Source organism: Pelophylax lessonae, assembly GCF_965119305.1.
Source record: "Pelophylax lessonae genome assembly, chromosome: 13".
Classification (NCBI taxonomy): Eukaryota; Metazoa; Chordata; class Amphibia; order Anura; family Ranidae; genus Pelophylax; species Pelophylax lessonae.
In genome coordinates, this window is record NC_138780.1 from 95716166 (window position 1) to 95738177 (window position 22012).

General features: G+C 44.2%; 1 protein-coding gene across 2 annotated transcripts in view; it reads right to left on the bottom strand.

The window, feature by feature from the left end:
* NUBPL (NUBP iron-sulfur cluster assembly factor, mitochondrial) overlaps positions 1-22012 on the bottom strand; it is an 88046-nt gene that overhangs the window by 52003 nt on the left and 14031 nt on the right. Inside the window, exon 2 of one of the 2 annotated variants that reach the window (XM_082275696.1) lies at positions 4983-5130. In XM_082275696.1, the coding sequence (XP_082131822.1) occupies positions 4983-5130 (148 nt within the window). The remainder of the gene's footprint in view (positions 1-4982; positions 5131-22012) is intronic. The other variant, XM_082275695.1, reaches the window with a different exon arrangement.

The following is a 22012-nucleotide window of genomic DNA, read 5'->3' on the forward strand; positions in this document are numbered from 1 at the left end:
AGTGCCCATCAGTGCAGCCTATCAGTGCCCATCAGTGCCGCCTCATCAGCGCACATCAGTGAAGGAGAAAAATTTATTTTCAAAATTTACTCGCAGAAAATAAGAAAAACTTTTTTTTTTTTTCAAAATTTTCTGTTTTTTTTTGTAAAAAATAAAAAACCCAGAGGTGATTACATACCACCAAAAGAAAGCTCTATTTGTGTGAAAAAAATGATAAAAATTTCATATGGGTACAGTGTAGCATGACCGCGCAATTGTCAGTCAAAGTGTGAGAGCACTGAAAGCTAAAAATTGGTCTGGATGGGAAGGGGGTGAAAGTGCACAGAAGGCAAGTAGTTAATGTTTATGGTAAATTTCATGTGTAAGGAACTTTATGTATTTTGATGTCCAGTAAAGTTTTGTTTTATGCTTTTTTTCAAAACTGCTCTTGGTGTGGCAGTTCATTTTAAATATTCACTAGATATTTCAGTGGCTGTCCAGTATACCTTCAATAAAAATTTTGCTGTTCCCACATTTTTTATAATGCGCAGCAAGGCCCATCATTAATCATTTAATTGGGTCATGAAATGTCCACATATGCATGTGATCAGATGCATTTTGATTTGTTTCTTTAAGGTCAACAGTGTTAAGACCAACAAAGTGGCTTTGCTACGCACCATTTTTTTTTGTATGGAGTAAACAATGCAAAATGTTATATGTGTTCTCCACTGATAATTACATCAATTGGATGAGACAAAAAACTGCAAGCTGCTCAAAAACAAAATAAGGTGGGGTAATCACAAAGCAATGGAGAACGTGGACACACATTTCACACCTACACAATATAAACTACTTTTCTAAATATTTACAGAGATTTAATCAAGTTAATTTGTGCAATGCATGTTTAGCCTTTGGCTGAAAAAACGTGAAATAATAATAAAAAATAAACAATAAATTTAATACCAAAAAAAAAAAAATTATATATATATTTATATATATATATATATATATATATATATATATGTGAAAAAGAAAAGTGCACTGGTCCGTGATAAAGCTGCTACCAGAAAAATTATGAATAAATAGTAAATATAGGTGGTGCGCTAAATCCAAATAAATATGAACAAATCAATGTACATAAATCAATGTGACCAAAATCATAATCATAAAGTCCCAAATTCAAAGTGATGTGCTTCCATGTGCTGGTGAAAGGCTTTCACTTCACCTTTCACCAGCACATGGAAGCACATGGCTTGTTCCTGCAGTAACCAGGCTCAAAGCAGCGTGGAATCTCTTCTGTGGCCCTGCAGCGACAAATGCCACTGAGGTACCCATCAAGGCTGAACTATGGAATCTCTTCTGTGGCCCTGCAGCGACAAATGAGGCAGTTGGATCATCCCCATGAGTTTGCAGAGTGCTGTTTATATACCGTTCCGGTAAGAGGCAATTTTGGCTATTGCATGCACAGTGAAGAGCACTATTTCTTTTTGTGTGGTCACAAGAAATCGGTTATTTGAAACACCTCATAATTTGCACTTACTTCATATCCGTCCGGTAAGGAGGAATTTCACCAGGTGGAGGGATTTCAAAGTCACCATTTGAACCTATCACCATTAGTCATCTTTATTTCGTATCACTAGAACATATAATTTGAAGAGTTTCATCACTTTGAATTTGGGACTTTATGATTATGATTTTGGTCACATTGATTTATGTACATTGATTTGTTCATATTTATTTGGATTTAGCGCACCACCTATATATTTACAATATATATATATGAAATAAAATATGACCCATTAAATAAAAAAAGTAAATAAAATATGACCCAAAAAAAAAAAAAAAAAAAAAGGATGACCCAGTAATTTTGACCCAGTAGGAACTATTTTAGGGTCTAATCACACGTGTCCAATTTCCTGCAGAAAAACGCTGCTGAATGAAAATTAATTTAAAATAGAAATCTCATTCTTTCTGATAGGGCTGGTTCACATCTACTGTATGCACTGCAGCTTAGTGTGAGAGGTAAAAGGGAACTATATGCGTGGGGGTTATCACACATGCTGTAATAAGAATCCAGTCCGAGGCCCCGTTCACACTACACGTAGCGTTTCTGCTCGTGATTTTGTTTGCGCAATTCTCACATGGAAACACATGTTGCGTGTAGTGCAGCATATGTGCTATTGTCACTCCAAAGAAGCTCAGGGACCAAATTTTGCCTCCGAGGCAGCAGTGATTTTACATTAGTGTACTGCCGCGATTCTAACAGGTTTTTTTGCTGCATTTGGGTGCTATTCAGGACAAATAGCACCCAAACATGCGTCGTGTGGTTTCCTGTGGTTTGGATTTTTAAATCACCCATAAGTGAACAGGGCCTGAGAGTTCATATTACCAATGGCCCCAAGTTTAATCTTCTACCTCTAGCGTATATACTTAAAAGCAACTACAGTAAGTTAAAAAAAAAAAAAAACTAAAGTCATCAGCTACAAATACTGCAGCTGCTGACTTTTAGAAATCAGGTACTTACCAGTCTATGGATTTAGATGAGATCTTCCTGCAGACGATTCTTCTCACCACTGCGGGTTTGTGGTGCTACCATTTTGGATTTGGGAACCGGCTGTGGCTTTCTGATGAATCCCAGCTGTCTCCCCACTGAGCATGCACTAGAGAGCAAAGGGAGACTGGTCCTGTAGCCTACTGCGGCATGTACCATGTTCCAGGAGACTAACGGTAGGAAGGGGGATGGGACGAGTGACTAGGCAAGGATTACAAAAGTGGTAGTGGGTACAGATTAAAAAAAACAGACATCACTCCTCCCAAAAAACATGCAACGCAGTAACAGGCTAGAGGGGGGGGGGGGGGGGGGTGGAGAGAATAAGTGGTATTTCACATTTAAGTGAAGATCCATTTTAATATGTCTCAGGTACTAGGTGTTTAATTACATCCTAACTGCATGTATTTGTGTGCGGGGTCTTTTAAATTTATTTATGTTTTTAACTATTATTTTAATACCATTTAACTAAAGCCTCCTATGCAAATATAGAGGCAATGACAGGTCTTCTTTATAAAAAAAATCAGTGGTCTATTCAACCTTTACCTTCAGTCAGTGCAGATCCAGAACACAGAGTCCACAATCTCCAGCTCTACTAGCTGCTGCCACCGCTGCCGTGATTATGACAACTCTGAACCTGGAATTGCTCAGATCTGAGCTGATTAGTTGACAGTCTAGAGGAGATCCCTTTCACTAAGCTTCTTCCACTCTCCATTCTGAATTCTCTGCAGTGGCCTGTGGCTCAGAAGGTTTATGAACTTCCTACATAGGACATCTACAATGTAGTCCTCACATTTACTTTGTGAGCTTGGCCAAGATCTGTAGGTGCTTTATCTCTGAATGGGATTAAAATATATTCTGTATATTTATTAGTGATAGACCGATTATCGGCAAAGCCGATTTATCAAGGGCCGATCTGCACTTTCCCCGATATATTGAAAATGACCACCAAGGTGACCGATATTGCCGATATTTCAGGAAAGTGCTTGTACCAGAGTAATGCCTGCAGCTAAAGGCATCACCCCGATACCGGCGTCCATAGCCAACAGTCGGCTGTCTTGTAATGACAACCGATGCGGCTGAGATGCCGCTTGGCTGTCATTACAAGGAGCGGGAGGGGATGCCCCCCCTCTCCCGCCGCAGCTCGCCCGGGTCTCCAATCCCACCAGGAGACCCGGGCAACCAGCCTGCACGGCCGCTGAAGACCCGATCAAAGCCGCATTCGACTCTGATCGGGTCTCCAAGTAAAAACCTGGCGATGTTATGACATCCCTTCCGGGTACTCGGGGCCAGATTAAAAAAACATGACAGCATTCAAAACAGCCAAACTTGGCGTTTTGAATGCTTTAGTGCAGAGGAGGAGATTGGGGTATTTTAGACCCCCAGATCCCTGCACAAGAGTACCTGTCAAGTGATAAAAAAAAAAAAAAAAAGTTTTCAATTTACGAAACTTATCGGCCGTTACCGATATGCAATGGCCAAAATATCAGTATCGGTATTGGCAACGAAAAACTGATATCGGTCGATCACTAATATTTATAATGATATTCGTTTTCTGTAAAAAAATCTAACATTTTAGGTCTCCATTTAGATATTGTGACAGGAAGTCAGGTAAATCTGTGGATGTAGTCACAGACAGGAGATACATTTCCACCTGGTTTAGAAAATTCACCAATTACTATAGGGTGTCGGCTGCAAAGGCAGCAGAAAAGGTAGCCAGGACAGCTTAAGGAAGTTGAAAGGCCTTCAGCTGTTCAGAATGAGGAAGTTAAGGTCTCTATAATTTGTCCAAAGGAAGTCTATGGATTGCTGCCTCCTGACGCTGTGTGAGCTGGGGAGGAGGAGGACAGTCAGATGTGTGCCTCCCGACGCCGTGTGGGCATGGGAGAAGGATTGCTGCCTCCTGACGCCGTGTGGGTAGAGGAGGACAGTCAGATGTGTGCCTCCCGATGCCGTGTGAGCATGGGAGAAGACCTCCTGAAGTGATGTGCGCTGAGGAGGGTAAAAAGTATGAAGCCTACTCAAGGTGAGGTCTGGACTATTTCTATGTGAAAAGAAATAAATTAACTGTTTGCTATGTGAAGAGACAAACAAAGGAATGTGTTCTATGTGAAGAGTAAAGGGACATGTTCAATGGACATTTGTTGTGTGAAGAAAAAACATGGACTATTGAGTGTCTGCTGTAGGATCAGCAAAGTTTGCCCAACAGTAGGTTGGAGACAGACTCCGTAGGTAGGTTCCTGTATGTGAGAAGGTAGCCGCCCACAGTGGCAAGGATTTATTTTGTGTTTTATTTTTATTTTGATGTTTTTGAGGCTTGCACTTGTGTGAAGTAAATTGCAAGAATTTGTTTGCAACCACTTCTCGGCTATCTCCCTGTGTAAACGCACCCCCCCAAGGGGTCATCCATACCCGCCACCGAGCTAATCTCCCACAATATGGATATAGGATTTACCTGCAGTTGTGGATTTGCCAACCCCTCCTTTGCCCGACGCAACAACCACAACATGCTTAACTCCAGAAATTGGCTTCTGTCTTGGCAATCCCCGAGCCATCGCTTGCGTCTGTCTGTCCTTGAGCTTCTCTTCTCGAGATGTTGCTGACTACAATCAAAGAACATAACAAATCATAGACTGGAAATTAGAGGATCACCAAATAATGTACATTACCTACTGACAAATACTGGCTATATTAGAGTGTTATCAGTAACTAAAAGCAAAAGATTACATTCCGCTAGCATAGACATGAGTACTGTTCTACAGCATTAGATTGCAAAAACGAACAATAGGAGATTATATGAACATATAAACAGTAATTGAAATTTGGACAAAAGCTGTTATTGTGCTTACAGCTTTCGAACAGTGGTGACTGTAGGAATACAAGCGCTCCTTTATCCCCCAGGTACTACTGAAACGTCATTCAAGCCTGTCAATATCACGAATATTGGGCAACGGGTATCTTTAGTGTGTGAATTAGGCAGTGGCCATTCAGGTTTACCAGCTTTGGGGTTGGGGTAATTATGTTCCTGTGGTGTTTGTGTTTTCCATGGAGTTATGATAGTCCAACTTGCATTTTACTTTTATTAAACATAACAGAACTGTTCACCTAGAAATCAGTTGCCCATGCATGGGTTCTGCCACATCAACAGTTAACTAAAAATACAGAGACACCTGGCTCCATTGTCAGCAGCACCAGTGCTCTTCTTACCAGTCCCTCTGACTATGTTGCCCAGCTCTCCTGGTTCTCTCAGCTCACTCAACCTTTAGTTGCAGTGCATTGCTGCATGGCCCACTCCTAGCCTCTGGATAGGGGTTCTCCTGACACCCCAATAGGAGCTGACCTGATATCTGGAATGAGACCTCCTGTCTCCTGGCTACTAGCTGGGGCCCCTATGACTTCCTGTCTCCAATACGGGAGCAGTCTCCAATTTGAGCTGCCTGAGCTATCCTCAGACTTGAATATATAATGACCCTGCAAACCTGTGTACTCACAAAGGCTGCAGGCATCCAGTAAAATCCAGACACAGGATTGAAGGATTTGTCCCAACCAGAACACTCTCTAACCTTTAAAAGCGGAGTTCGGGCCTCAAAATCGATTTTGGGCCATCCACTTGCTAAGGGGAACCTGAAAAAGAAATGAATACTGGTGACTTTTTTTTTTTTTTTGTCACTTACCTTATTATAGAAGAAAATATACTCACCTTCCTTCCACTTCCTCCCTCTGTGGCCACGGCCCACGTCGTCACTTCCGGTTTGTGATGATTCCTGGGAGCTAAACTTCATCGCTCCCAGGAAACAATGCGCCTGCACCGGTCCCGTTCGTCAGTTCCGGTGCAGGCGCGGCATTCACTGCTAAACAGCTTCTGGGCATGCCCAGAAGCTGTGCAGGGATGCCGCGCCTGCACCGGAACTGACGAACGGGGCCGGTGCAGTGCATTGTGGGACTCCGCCGTCAGGGAAGGACGCTGTGACTTCAGCTGCCCACACCTGAGATGGCAGTGCTGGAGAAGAGATTTTCAAGGTAAGAATTTCTTCTTACAGGTAAGTGCGACCCGGGACAGTTCAGAGGCTATCCATTGTGGAATGTACTAGCCCTGACTGTCCCGGGGGGTATTTTTAGCTCAAATTGACGCCCGAGGCCGGAACTCCGCTTTAAGCTCCAGGCCCCAATCTGGGAGTACGGAATCCAGAGAAAACCAAAAAACACAGCTTTCTCCACTCAGCAGCAATAGTCTGAAACATTACATTAATGCGAATCCTGTGTCAATTTTACATACATTTCCACAGTGGCAGGGTCTCTCATTGTCACACAGCATATCAACTGTCTATAGCAGGGCTTCCCAAACTTTTTTTGGGCCGAGACCCACTTCTGAATACAGTTATTTTTCGGGACCCACTTGCTTGTTATTGAATATTGTAAAGCGCTACAGAATTTGTTGGCGCTATATAAATGCAAATGATAATAATGCATATTTTTAAAGGGAGGGGTTGTTAAATGAAAAATATCAATTTACTACTTTTCAATTTATTATTGAATACAGTTAATATATAAATAAATGTGTTGTTAAGAGCCCAGCACACCTCATCCAGAGTCTCCACGATGAGGATCTCTATGCTGGTCTTTTTTGTCCTGGCTGTTCTCCTTCAGATCCTCTGAGGTCACAGAAGCTGCCATGAACTCCTGACATCTCCAGGCCACCTGGTCCTCCTATGACACCGAGGCTGCCGTCTCTGTCCACTATAGCTGAGAGAATCATGTCACCAGTCTAGCCACCACTGCTGCCGCCAGCATGACGAAGGAGCTGGCTCTGCACCCCATGAACATATCCTACATAACAGCATACATAGGTACTCACTGATGCAAGTATCCTCCTCGCGGGAAATGCAGACCAGCCTCCATAAACTGCGTGGGCGGGGTCCTGAATCCATCGCGATTTGACTGCTCTGGCTTTCTGTAATTTGTGTGGGCTCGCACAGCACAATTTAAGTGGGATGCTCTCAGTGATTTCAGGCTCAGCCCGACCCACTCAAACACAGCTCACGACCCACCAGTGCCTACATGCCTGTGCTAAGGGCAGATAGATTACAGAAAGTAAATGCTTTTTAAAGTGATTCCTCAACAAAATAAAGCATGGAGACATGGATGGATAGAAGAATAATAAAAATTAATTTAATAGCATTTCAGTTTGTGTTGCTCTGATACAGTTTAGTTATGCTTTAGTGCCGGTTCACATTTCTGTGATGACAGGGGGTCGCATGTAATTCAGAGCGCACTGCTCCTAAAATTACATGTGATCTCTGTGTGGTGCAAATTCAGCCATACAGTTTGTATGGCTGAATTCGCACCGAGCACGCAAAGAACCCTATTTTTGGTCCGCAGCAGAATCGGATCGCATGGTGGTTCACACTAGTGCCATCCGATTCTGTGCGAACTTTCAGATCGCGCTGCGATATGCGATCTGACGGTGTCTTTAACTTTTAATTGACACCCCCAGCGTATCGCATATGGCAGTGTGAACTGCCAGGGGTGGGGATGCGATGCGGGAACACGCTGTATATTCGCAGCGTTCCCGCATCGCAGAAATGTGAACCGGCACTTAATGTAAAAATTGATAATTTCAACTTAAAGCAGAACTTTACCCATAGCAACTTAATAAAAAATAATGTTCTTTAGCAAGGGACATCCATTGCACATTCAAATGTATGCTACCAAAATTAGTGTGTACTGTAAATTGCCCTTAGCATTGCTCCTATGTCTTCTTGCTGGAGGCTGCCATTTTGCTGAAGCACAGAGCCCCAGCAGTAAATCATGAAGTGGAACTGAACCCATCAATTTAAAGGTTTAAAAAAATGGTTACATTCCTGGAACGCAGGGATTGCTATCACATTTGATTGCTTCCTCAACCAAACTGTCACACCATCAAATGGCTGGTGTCATAACTGATCACATGTGCAGCACCATGGCAGTTACAGATCAAACAGAAGCAACTTCCTTGGATGTAAAGGATAGGTGGGCTTAATTCTGCTTTAAAGCGGTGTTCCAGCTGGGAAAAAAAAAAAATTAAAGTCATCAGCTACAAATACTGTAGCTGCTGACTTTTAATATATAGACACTTATCTGTCCAGGGAGCCCGTGATGTTGGCACCCCAGCCGATTTTCAGATCGGTTGCCGGGTGCTGCCACCGCCATTAATTGTAAGGGAAACCGGCAGTGAAGTCTTTCAGCTTCACAGCCAGTTCCCTGCAGCACATGCGCAAAGCGTGCTGTGATTTCTAATTGGCCCGGCAGTAGGGGGAAGGAGAAGGGGGGACGAAAAGAAAAGGCGCCGCAGCGGTCTCCTGGAAGTGGGGAAGTGTACCTGTCAAAAACAGGTACCCGTTCCCCCCTCCCCCCTGAAAGGTGCCAACATTGGCACCGGAGAGGGGGGGCAGATCAGGGAAAGTTTCACTTTGGGTGGAACTCCGCTTTAATGCCTAAAATGGGAGAGCAACTGAGCATGTGCAGAGCAGGGTGAGGCAGTGTATTACTAGATATTTATTTTTAATCTTTTACATAACATAAGTGATCATATTACCTCTGTTCTCAGCTGAATAGCTGGTGGAGGAGAAACATCAGTACACTGATCTTCCCAGTGAATAGGTGTGTGTGTGTGTGTGTGGGGGGGGGGGTCAGGACAAGTCTGATAATTGGAGGAGAGCAGGCTGAGTTCCATGCACAACTAGAGAACTGACCATGGTGTGTTATCCTGCTTAGTGTGGTCAGTGTTTAATAGGAAAGCAGAGGGACTGGCAGGAACCCCAGGGATTTCACACAAAGGAAGCAATACAAAGAGAACAGGATGCTTTCTCATTTAAGTACATGGTACAGCAGACACAAATGAGGAATATGAAATGTTGGGCTTACATATTCTTTAAAGGAGTTGTAAAGTCCGAAGGTTTTTTTTATCTTAATGCATTCTATGCATTATGATAAAAAGCCTTTTGAGTGCAGCAGCCCCTCTAACACTTACCTGAGGTCCCTCTCTGTCCAGTGATGTCCACAAGTGTCTCAGCCGTCAGAGATTCTCCCTCCTGATTGGCTGAGACACAGCAGCGGCCATTGGCTGTCAAGCAAAGTCAGCTAGCCAATCAGGGGAGAAAGGGGTGGGCTGGGTCAGGGCTCTGTGTCTGAAAGGACACAGGGAACTGTGACTCAGCTCAGAGGCTCCCATATCAAGCTGCTTGCTGTGGGGGCATTCAAAGAGAGGGAGGAGCCAGGAGCACCGAAGAGGGACCCTAGAAGAGGAGGATCGGGGCTGATCTGTGCAAATCAACTGCCACAGAGCAGATAAGTATGACATTTGTTATTTTTAGTAGGAAAATAAATGAGACTTTACGATCACTTTAAAGATTCTTCTAGATATTAGTTAAAGGAGTTGTAAAGTAAGAAGGTTTTTTTTTTTTTTATCTTAAATGTATTATATGCATCAAAGATAAAAAGCCTTCCTGGTGTAGCAGCCTCCCCAGCACCCCCTAATACTTACCTGAGCACCATCTCTGTCCGGCGATGTCCACGAGTCCCTCGGCTGTCCAGTACTTTCTCTCCTGATTGGCTGAGACACAGCTGCGGCGCCATTGTCTTCAGCGGCTGTCAAAGTCAGTTAGCCAATCAGGAGAGAGAGGGGGTGGGGCCAAACTGCAGCTCCATGTTTGAATGGACACACAGAGCTGCAGCTCAGCTCGGGTGCCCCCATAGCAAGCTGCTTGCTGTGGGGGCACTAGACAGGAGGGAGGGGCCAGGAGCAGAAATAAAGGACACGAGAAGAGGAGGATTGGGGCTGCTCTGTGCAAAACCAACTGCACAGAGGAGGGAAGTATAACATGTTGTGTGTTATTTAACCGCTTCCATACAGAGCAGTTAGACACCCTTCCTGCCCAGACCAATTTTCAGCTTTCAGCACTCTCACACTTTGAATGACAATTGCTCAGTCATGCTACACTATAACCAAACAAAATTTTTATCATTTTTTTCACACAAATAGAGCTTTCTTTTGGTGGTATTTGATCACAACTGGGGTTTTTTTTTTCGTGATATATGCAAAAAAAGAGCAAAAATTTTGAAAAAAAAAACACTTTTTTTTAGTTTCAATTATGAAATTTTGCAAAAAATAAATTTTTCTTCATACATTTGGGCCAAAATGTATACTGTGACATGTCTCTGGTAAAATTAACCCAAATTAGTGTATATTATTTAGTCTGTGTGAAAGTTATTGAGTCTAGAAGCTATGGTACCAATTACTGAAAATTGATCACACCAGATGTACTGACTGCCTATCTCCTTTCTTGAGGCCCTGAAATGTAAGGACAGTACAAATACCGACCAAATGACCCCTTTTTGTAAAGTAGACAGTCCAAGGTATTTAGTAAGAGGCATGGTGAGTTTTTTGAAGTTGTAATTTTTTCCCACAATTCTTGGGAAAATGAAGAAAAATTTTTTTTTTCTTTTTTTTCCCACAAAGTTGTCAATTTATAAGCTATTTCTAACACATAGCATGTACACAGCAAAAATTACACCCAAAAATACATTCTGCTACTCCTTCCGAGTATGGCGATACCACATGTGTGAGACTTTTACACAGCCTGGCCACAAAAAGAGACTCCACGTCCAAGAAGCACATTCAGGCGTTCTAGGAGCATAAATACACATAAAACTTTCTTACTACCTATCACACTTTTCAAGGCCCTAGAGCACCAATACAATGGAAAAGTCCACAAAATGACCCCATTTTGGAAAGCAAACTCTCCAACGTATATTCTATGAGGCATTATGGGTCGTTTGAACATATCATTTTTTTCCACAGGTTTTTGGAAAATGTGGGAAAAAAATGAAAACTTTTTTTTTTTTTTACACAAAGTTGTCAATTTATAGGATATTCCTAACACATAGCATGTACACAGCAAAAATGACACCCCAAAATACATTCTGCCACTCCTCCTGAGTATGGCAATACCACATGTGTGAGACTTTTTCACAGCCTAGCCATATAGAGGGGCCTAACATCCAAGGAGCATCATCATGCATCCTAGCCACTTGCCTAGGCCTATTTTTGACATTTGGTGTTTACAAGCTAAAATCAGTTGTTTTGCTAGAAAACTGCTTAGAACCCCCAAACATGATATATTTTTTTTTAGCAGAGACCCTAGAGAATAAAATGGAGATTATTGCAATATTTTTTATCACACCGTATTTGCGTAGCGGTCTTCCAAACGCAATTTTTTTGGAAAAAATTCACTTTTTTTAATTAAAAAATAAGAAACCAGTAAAGTTAGCCCAATTTTTTTCCATAATGTGAAAGATAATGTTACGCCGAGTAAATAGATACCCAACATGTCATGTTTCAAAATTGCGCACGCTCACGGAATGGTGACAAACTTTGGTACTTAAAAATCCCCATAGGCGACAATTTAAAAATTTCTACAGGTTGCCATCTTTGAGTTACAGAGGAGGTCTAGGGCTTAAATTATTCCCCTTGCTCTAACGATCGCGGCGATACCTCACATGTGTGGTTTGAACACCGTTTACATATGTGGGCGGGGTTTCTGTATGCATTCGCTTCTGCGTGCGAGCTAACGGGGACAGGGCGCTTTAATTTTTTTTTTTTTTACTATTTATTTTATTTATTATTTTTTATTTTTACACCGTTTAAAAAAAAAAAAAATTGATCATTTTTATTTCTATTAAAAGAAATGTAAATATTCCTCGTAATAGAAATAGGCATGACAGGACCTCTTTTTTGTGAGATCTGGGGTCAAAAAGTCCTCAGATCTCACAAGTACACTAAAAGATAGAAAAAAAAAAAAAAATAAAATAATTATAATATAAAATGAAAAAAAAAAAAAAAAAAGGACCTTTAAACGGTTGCTAGGCAACAACATTTTCCGTAGCTCCGGTCCTCCAAGACCATAGAGTCAAGTGAGGGCAAGCTTGCCCTCACTCGACATCCTGTCTGTGAGGATTCGGGACCGGATCGTTTTCCCCGCTGCCGGCGGGTCCGGTAAGCGGGGAAAAGGACCAGAACGCGTCGGGGGGGGGGGCGCCTCTTTCGCCATCCCGGAAGGATGATCCCACGGCGAATCCGCCGCTGGGACCACCCTTATCGGAAAGCCAACCGTCCACCGTTTAAAAAAATACCAGGGTTATGGCAGCTATCTGCTGCCATAACACCGGTATTTAGGTTTAAACAGAGGACGTATATAAACCTTTTTGGACTTGGACATGGTGGCTGTATGAATGGTGACAGGTACTCGGGTACTTTGTTGGGCAGGTGACAGGTACTCTGGTACTGATGAGCAGGTGGCAGGTACTCGGGTACTCCGATAGGCAGGTGACAGGTACTCGGGTACTCTGATGGGCAGGTGACAGGCAGGTGATAGGTACTGATGAGTAGTACTCACTGACTGATAGGTGATAGGTGATACTGTACTGATGGGTACTGATGATCAGTACTGATACGTGATAGGTACTGATGAGTACTGATGAGTAGTGATGGGTACTGATGGGTACTGATGAGCAGGCGGCAAGTACTTGGGTACTTCAGGCGTCAGGTACTCTGATGAGCAGGTGGAAGGTACTCGGGTACTCTGATGGGTAGGTGACAGGTACTCAGGTACTCTGATGACGGGTACTCCGTTGACAGGTACTCAAAGTACCCGAGTACCTGTCATCAGAGTACCCGAGTACCTGTCATCAGAGTACCCGAGTACCCGTCAGAGTACACAGCCGATCACGTGGTAAACAGCCAATTTCTATTGGCTGTTTACCCTGATCAGGGATGGGCTATGTCCGAGGGACGAGCCCTTATCCCTGATCGCGCCGCTGCGCGCCGCCGGGGGCGCGCAGTAGCAGCTAGAACGGGCCGACGTCATATGACGGCAGCCCGGATCTAGACAACCACTTTGCCGACGTCATTTTACATGACTCGGTATGGAAGTGGTTAAAAAAAAAAAAAAAAAAAACAACACACGAAACTTTACAATCACTTTAAATATGAGCAAAAAACACAGAAGTGGGGCTATAGCTAGCCTTGCTAAAAAAAAAAAAAAAAAAAGCCAAATAGTATGCTAGCATCCTATAGAAATGTCTATATTTTTAGGATTTACATTGTGCTTACTTGACATTCATTCTTAGTGGCATTTTTTTCCCATTGTTCTGGTGTAGATTTGCATCTATGCTGGAGATATTAGAATACCTTTAGAACAGATGTACCGCATACTGCCAGTTCTTTTAGAGCGTCAACCCACCCAAAAGACATTTCATTTCTTGTCAAAACCCAGGCCCTTCAAACTACTAATGTCTTCTAAAGGACTCACAAGGAGGCCTGCTCTCCTAAGTTTACAACTTTACTCCCATGTTGAAGTCATTATAAGGGGCTCCTATTCTCTTTTTTCATGCTTATGTGGAATGCAGTAGGTGGAATGAGGTGGGAAAGGGGAGAGCCAGGAATTTGGGCAGGGGGGGATCTGCCCATAGACATTACAAGATTTAAAGTGAACCTGACCAGGCCTATGTTTTTACTAAGATAATAACAGTGCTGAAGTATGCTTCTGGAGCCTAACAAAATAACTCTTCATGCACATCTACAATATGTAAATGTGTATTGTGTTACCAGAAGCCCATGTGGTGTAAACCCTGCCTAATAGTGTAACCAGGGGAAAGGATAGGCGTGACAAAGTAGCTATACTCTCACAAACATAGTGTGAGCCTCTTTAACATGAGTACATTAGTGTATGACTTAGAACAGACACAAGATGCCGGCTCTAACCTTTAGAGCCGGTTCACATATAATATCGGAGCGCACTGCTCCTTCATTACATGCAAACGGGTGTGCGGTGCAAATTCAGCCATACACTTTGTATGGCTAAATTCACACTGCACCCGCAGTAAAGTCGCACATGACCCTTTTTTTAAGCCGCATCAGGATCGGATCGCACAGTGGTTCACACTTGTGCGATCCGATCCTGTGCGAACTGTAAGATCGCACTGCGATATGCGATCAAACTGGGGGTGTTGTTAACATTACATTGACACCCCCAGCGTATCGCATATGGCAGTGTGAACTGCCAAGGGTGCGTTTGCGATGCGGGAACAGGCTGCGAATTCGCAGCCTTCCCGCATCGCATTAGTGTGAACCGGGACTTAGGGCTAGTTCACACCAGATGAGGCGAGACTGTCCCATCGCAAACAGGGCAAAATGCCTTGCATCCAATAAGGCCAGTTCACACCAGACCATGCTGTGGCGTGCATGAAAAAAAAAAAAAAAAGTACAGCATGCAGGAGCTTTCGGTTAAGCAACGGTAACTGCCAGGAATGTGCAGCGCACGCGATCTCGGCACAGGTATATTGGGCAGCAATTCACGAAAATATGCCACCCCTTGGCTCTAAGCACCTGGCATGGGAAGGCTGCATATTTGCGTACGGTTGGCACCAAGGGTTAATAGGGTCACTCTGTACACCCTGGGGTTGGGAAGGGTCAGCCAATCATGTCAGCTGTCACACTGGTCACATGATCAGAAGCCAGATCCTCTGACTCCCAATCATTAGTACAGACAGAGAGCTGTCTTTAAAGCAGAGTTCCGCCCCCCTCCAAAAATAAAAAGTCAGCAGCTAAACATACTGTATTGGGACACTTACCTGTCCTGGAGTCCAGCAATGTCGGGACCGCAGCCGAGGTTTCCATCGGCTGTTGGGTGCTGCCGCCGCCATCGCTGGTATGGGGCCCCGGCAGGAAGCCTTGGGGCTTCGCGGGCGGATCCCTACTGCGCATGCGCATTCGGATTGGCTCGGCGGTAGGGGGAAGGAGGAAGGGACCTAACTTCGCTGCGCCGTTTCCAGGAAGTGGGGAAGGGTACCTGCCAAAAACAGGTACCCGTTCCCCCCTCCCCCCTGAAAGATGCCAAATGTGGCACCAGAGGGGGGGGGGGGGGGGAGTAAATGAGCGGAAGTTCCACATTTGGGTGGAACTCCGCTTTAACAGCTCTGTTACTGTGCTGAGGGAGCACTCTCAGCCCAGAAAACAATGCCGCCCATGAATGCACATGTGGGCATTTAAGCCCACTCTTTTTTGGTTCTGCACATATGCCCATAGTTTCTGCTTTCAACACATTTTCCGGGACAACATGTTTGTTTTCTGCCCAATATATCCCACCGACTTTCAGATGCCACTGTAATGGGATAATCAATTCTATTCAACTAAAGCGGTTGTAAAAACTGTAAATTTTTTTCCTAAAAAAAAATAAATAAAAAACCTACCGTTAGTTCACTGGTAACGGTCTTTTCTTACGAGCCTTTCCAAGACGGCCCAACAGTGAGAGATGACAGGCTCCTCCCTACCGGAAACACAATCAATTAAGCACATTTAAAAGGTCCCACCTTTCCCTCTAGCCCCAGTTGTAATAGAGTAACTTCCAACAACCAAAATTTATGAGGGAAATGTTCAGACAATATTATAGGTATTTATCACCTACACTCATGCATAACATCATGCACCCCTTTTAAATGGGGTGGGTAGGCGGGCCGTCCTGGAAAGGCTCGTAAGAAAAGACCGTTACCGGTGAACTAACGGTAGGTTTTCTCTCCTCACCTTTCCAGGACGGCCCAACAGTGAGAGGATAATAGAGACCCTTGCCTACCTTAGGGTGGGACCACTGCCTGCAAGACTTTTCGGCCAAAGGCTAGGTCTTGTTGAGACAGTATTTCGATACGGTAATGCTTCAGGAAGGTGTCATGACTAGACCAGGTGGCTGCAGTGCAGATTTGTTCCCATGAGGCTCCTGCCTTCTCAGCCCAGGATGTGGCGACGGCTCTTGTTGAGTGCGCTTTTATCTTGGTTGGAGCAGGAAGACCTGCTAATTCATAAGAAGTGGTAATTGCTTGCCTAATCCACCTTGCTAGTGAAGGTTTTGAAGTCTGCAAACCTTTTCTAGGCCCAGAATGAAGGACCAGTAGATGGTTTGATCTCCTGAAAGCTTTTGTTCTTTCTAGATAAGTGAGAAGAGCTCTTCTCACATCAGGATAAAAAGACAAGGCGCCTCTAAGTGCAGTAGGCTCTGAGTATTTATTAGGTTAAAAGTATAAAAGCACTCACATTTGGTAAATATGACATGGGCATAGCAAAGATCTGTCTGGAGTCTTCCTATCCGCTGTGCTGAGTGGTTGCAATGGGGACATCCGGTGATCCGCTTCCTGTAGATGCGTCCTTTCGTCTGTGTCTCAGTCTGGTCGGCATGAGATTTCCTGAAGGCAGGGTGTGGACGCAGCGGCTAGTGTCCAATAGAGCGGGTGGTGGGCGGTTACATGTTTCGGAGCTCAGCTCCTTTGTCAGACCTCTCTGGACCTGTGGAAGGAGGATGGGTCCCTTGCGCAAGGATTTTATTCTTCTTGCCCAAAAGTGTATTTGGAAGGACCTTAGTTCTTTTGCAAGGGGTTGAGCCCCTGAGGTGGCTGGGATGCTTCCTGTATTCTTTTGAATCCTGATCCAGTAATGTTTTTCCGTAGGTCTTGATGCCACTAAAGTGTGGGAACAAGACCCTTGGAAATACCGGGTTTTTGGTACTGGAATAGTTACAAGTAACTTCCCTAGTTTTTGAATCCCTGGAAGCATCCTGGGCTTTTCCCTAGCCTTTCTTTTGGGAGTGTGTATAGGGGTTGCTTTCGGAGGGACTATAAGATTGTAGTCGATTTGCAGGACGCTGAGGGAGAAAGGGGAGATTTTTTGTTAGTTTTTTTGTTGGGAAAAAAAAGATCCAGTCAAACCCCTACTATGACAGAAAAGTCATTTTTTGTCCCTAGAAGCTGTGGTGGAGGAAGAAGGAAAGTTGTTTCTTGTCTTATCCCTCTGGAAGCTCCAATTTTTTGCAGCTTCTCTCCTATTTTGCTGCTTATAATCCCTAGGGCCACGAAAAAACGTATTAGTTTGTTTTGTTCTTGTGGGAAATTTAACCCCTTTTTCTGAGGATCTAGAAAGGACTTCATCAAGCCCTGAACCAAACAAGAGAGATCCCTCGAATGGAAGACCACAGAGCTTGGTCTTGGACGTGATGTCTCCTTCCCATTCCTTAAAGCGGAGTTCCAGCCATTTACTCACCTGTCCAACGGTCCAGCGATGTGGCCGCCGGAAGCCTCGATCCTCTCCCTCGGCGCCGGCATCACTGCTGTGGGCACCCGGCTGTTACAGTTTGCGGCTTCACAGCCGGGTACCCACTGCGCATGCGCGAGTCGCGCCGTGATTGGCCGGCAATCTTCTGGGACCTCTGACGTGTCCCAGAAGATTGCAGGGAGGGAGGGGGAGAGGAGAACTTCCGCTCAGGGCGCCGCGGCGCTCCGAGCGGAAGTGGAAGCGGGTACCTGTCAAAACTAGGTACCCGCTCCCCCCCAAAAAAATGACATGCCAAATGTGGCATGTCGGGGGGTCAGGACTCCCTAAAGCGGAAGTTCCACTTTTGGGTGGAACTCCGCTTTAAGCCAAATGGCCCTTCTGGCCGAGTTCATAAGTGCCCCTGTTTTTGCAGTGGCTTTCACTGATTCTAGCCCAGCGTCTGCCAGATATGCTACTGCCTTGGCAATTGTTGACAGGGCGTCTTGGATATCCTGGGTTTTTAGTTGAACAAAACTTTTATTTAGTCTCTCGACCCAGGAGAAAGCATTTCTAGCGACACAGGAAGCTGCTAGGGCTGTCCCCATTGCTTTAGCATTGGAATCCCAAGCTTTTCCCAGCAATGTCTCTACTTTCCTATTCATAGTATCCTTGATACTACCCGCATCTAAAAAGGAAAGATCTGATTTTCTGGAGACCTGTGCTGGGGGGGGGGCATCTATTTTCGGCCTTTTAAGGAATTTGTTTGCATCCTCACCTTTGCTTAACCTGTTTTCAGGCACTTGCCATTGGTGAAGGATTAGACTCTTTAGAGAATGATGAATGTGAAAAACTCTAGAAGGGTTTCTTCCTATCCCTTTGTAGAGTTTGTCTTGTGCTGAGACCTCCTTGGGTAAATCAGGAATCTCTTCTGTAGCATATATAGCTTGAAGAAGACTCTGCATATTTTCTAATCCAAACAGGTTCTTTGTAGACTCTATCTCCTCAGAGGTATCTGAGTCCCTATTATCCCCATCCCCTGAACAGGATGGGGAATTTGAGCGGTTATCTTCTGGGAATATTCTATCTTCGTCTTCTACCTGTGCTGATGGAAGACCTTGTGTAGCTGTTGTAGTGGCTGCAGGCCCTGCTATACTGAGAGGGTTTTCTTGATAAGAAGTCCCTGCTTTTAAGGAAGGATCTACCTGTTCCTCTCTGATAGCTGTAGCTAAGTTAGACCGTACTGCTAACATAGTAGAAAGCATTTGTTCTTGCATATTGTTAAAAAAGTCTTTCATAAAGTCTGAAGTTTCCCTTCCTGACAATTTATGAATACACTTTTAGCAGAATGGTCTAGTGTGGGAACTGGGTAACTTATCTGAACAATAACCACATCTCTTATGCACAGCAGGTACTGAAGTAGCCTCTTGTGAACCGCTCTGGGACTCTGGAAGACAGGATACAATAGACATCTAATCTGCTTTACCGCTGTCTATCGGTTCCGGCGTCTCCTCCATGCTTCTTTTCCTTCCCATGTCGCGCTCGTCTGACGTCTGCGCCGGAAGTTCCGGTTTGAGAGCGAGGTCTGGAACGCCCGTCCACTTGGTTATGGCGGCGGGAAATTCAAATCTTCAAACGGAGGAGAGCTGCTAGCGCCGGAGAACAAGACCTGGAAACACTAGGAAGTGACCGAGGGCTTGCCAATGGGCGACCTGTGAGTTCCCTCGGACAGGAGTGCAGGGACTGCTCCACTCGTAAGGTCCCCCCCCCCCCCACTCCAGAGAGTTCTGCGAGGGGAACCCGTGGCTTTCTGCCGAACCTGGCTCACAGGGTACCTTTCGACTCCTACGAGTCTGCAGGTAAGTCTTTAAGCTGCATTTCTTTGGTAGGAAGAAACACAATCTAAACTGGGGCTAGAGGGAAAGGTGGGGCCTTTTAAATGTGCTTAATTGATTGTGTTTCCGGTAGGGAGGAGCCTGTCCTCTCTCACTGTTGGGCCGTCCTGGAAAGATGAGGAGAGAAAATTAGGTTATCCTTACCTGCTCTGTGCAATGGTTTTGCATAGAGAGGCCCCTTACCTCCTCTTTTGTGGTCCCCTGCAGGCAGTCCGTGCTCTTCTTCTCAGAGTGCCCTCATAGCAATTGCTATAGGGGCACTTGTGCAGGTGTGCTCCCAAGCCGGGCTGTGTACATCCAAAGCTACACACAGCGCGACACATCCCTGTCAACCCCCTCACAGGATTGGACAGATAGCAGCAGGAGCCAATGGATCCTGTTGACATCAGAGCCTCCTGTGAAAACAGGAAGAGTGGTGAAGAGTCGCTTCAGACAGGACAGTGCTGGATCAAGAGAAGTCTCAGGTAAGCGTTTAAAGAGGGAGCTGTGAATAAAGGGTTTTTACTAGAGCTGCACGATTCTGGCAAAAATGAGAATCACGATTTTTTGGCTTAGAATGAAGATTGCGATTCTCAAAATCTGCCGCTGGGACCACGTTAAAGCAGAGCGCCCGCCATTTAAAAAAAATACTGGGATTATGGCAGCCATCTACTGCCATAACCCCGGTATTCAGAATGTGCAGCGCGCTTGTGCAGTAGGGAGCTGGCTGTGAAGCGAAAAGGCTTCATTGCCAGTTTCCCTTACAGTGAATGGCGGCGGCAGCCGATCCGCAAATCGGCTGGGGTGCCGACATCGTGGGCTCCCTGGGCAGGTGTCTATATATTAAAAGTCAGTAGCTACAGTATTTGTAGCTGCTGACTATTATTTTATTTCTTTTTCCACAGCTGGAACTCCTCTTTAAAAGGTAAAAAAAAAAAAAAAACACTTTTGTCTCTAGAATCACTTTAACCTGTAAGTGGTCATAAAGTTATGGCTGATCAGTATACAGTGTAAGCAATAAAGGGAAAATGGCCCTTGCGTTACCTACCAAGCACCAACACGATGCCAGGAGATTCAAAATATATCCTTCTCCATAACATCTTTAATAATGCACCACTACCCACTATATATCCTGTACTGAAGGCATTTTACCAGCTTCAGCAACAATAAGCACAGTGTAAATCATTTAAGACTGGTTACTATGCTCAGCTAAACAAAATACTGCAAATATACAAGCTTTCAAAAATGTGCAATCACTAGAAAATCTTTGTTTTTGGAAAGCACGGAAGCTTTATTATCAAGTCAACATCGTATTTATTATAAAAAGGAAGAACTTATCCACTTAAGGACCGGAAGGTTTTACCCCCTTAATGACCAGGCCATTTTTTGCGATACAGCACTGCGTTAAATTAACTGACAATTGCGCAGTCGTGCGATGCTGTACCCAAATAAAATTGATGTTCTTTTTTTTCCTACAAATAGAGCTTTCTTTTGGTGGTATTTGATCACCTCTGATTTTTTTTTTTTGCACTAAAAAACAAAAAAAAAGCAACTATTCTAAAAAAAGAAAAAAAAAAAAAAAAAACACTTTTACATTCTGCAATAAAACATTCCCAATAATAAAAAAAAATTGAAAATCAAATTTTTTCATCATTTTAGGCCAATATGTATTCTGCTACATATTTTTGGCAAAACAAAATCCCAATAAGCCCCAGTTCACATTAGCGCGATCACGGAGATCGCATGTAATTCGGAGTGCACTGCTCCTAAATTACGTGCGATCTCATGTGCGGCGCAAATTTCAGCCATATACTTTGTATGGCTGAATTTGCACCGCATCCGCACTAAACTCGCACGAGGCTTTTTTTTATCCGCAGCAGAATCGGATCGCATAGTGGTTCACACTAGTGCGATCCGATTCTGTGCGAACTTGCAGATCGCACTGTGATATGCGATCGCAACTGGGGGTGTCGTTAACTTTTAATTGACACCCCCTGCGTATCGCATATGGCAGTGTGAACTGCCGGAGGTGCGGATGCGATGCGGGATCACGCTGCATATTCGCAGCGTTCCCTCATCGCAAAATGTGAACCGGCACTTAGTGTATATTGATTGGTTTGCGCAAACGTTATTGTGTCTACAAACTAGGGGAAAGATTTATGTTGTTTATTAAATTTTTTTTTTTTTTACTAGTAATGGCGGCGATCAGCGATTTTTAGCGGGATTAGATCGAACACCCAATCGACATTTTTTACACTTTTGGGGGGACCAGTGACATTACTAAAGTAATCAGTGCTACAAATATGCACTAATGACACTAGCAGGGAAGGGGTTAACACCCCTTAAATGTGCTTAATTGCTGTACTGTATAACTGATGTGATAACCAATCAGAGCAATCACAAATGTAAACAGTGTACTGCATACATTGGAGAGCCCACCCATTACCCTTACAACAGAAGGAGGCACAAGTAGCAACAGATGCAGGGTAGGAGGGGGTTTGC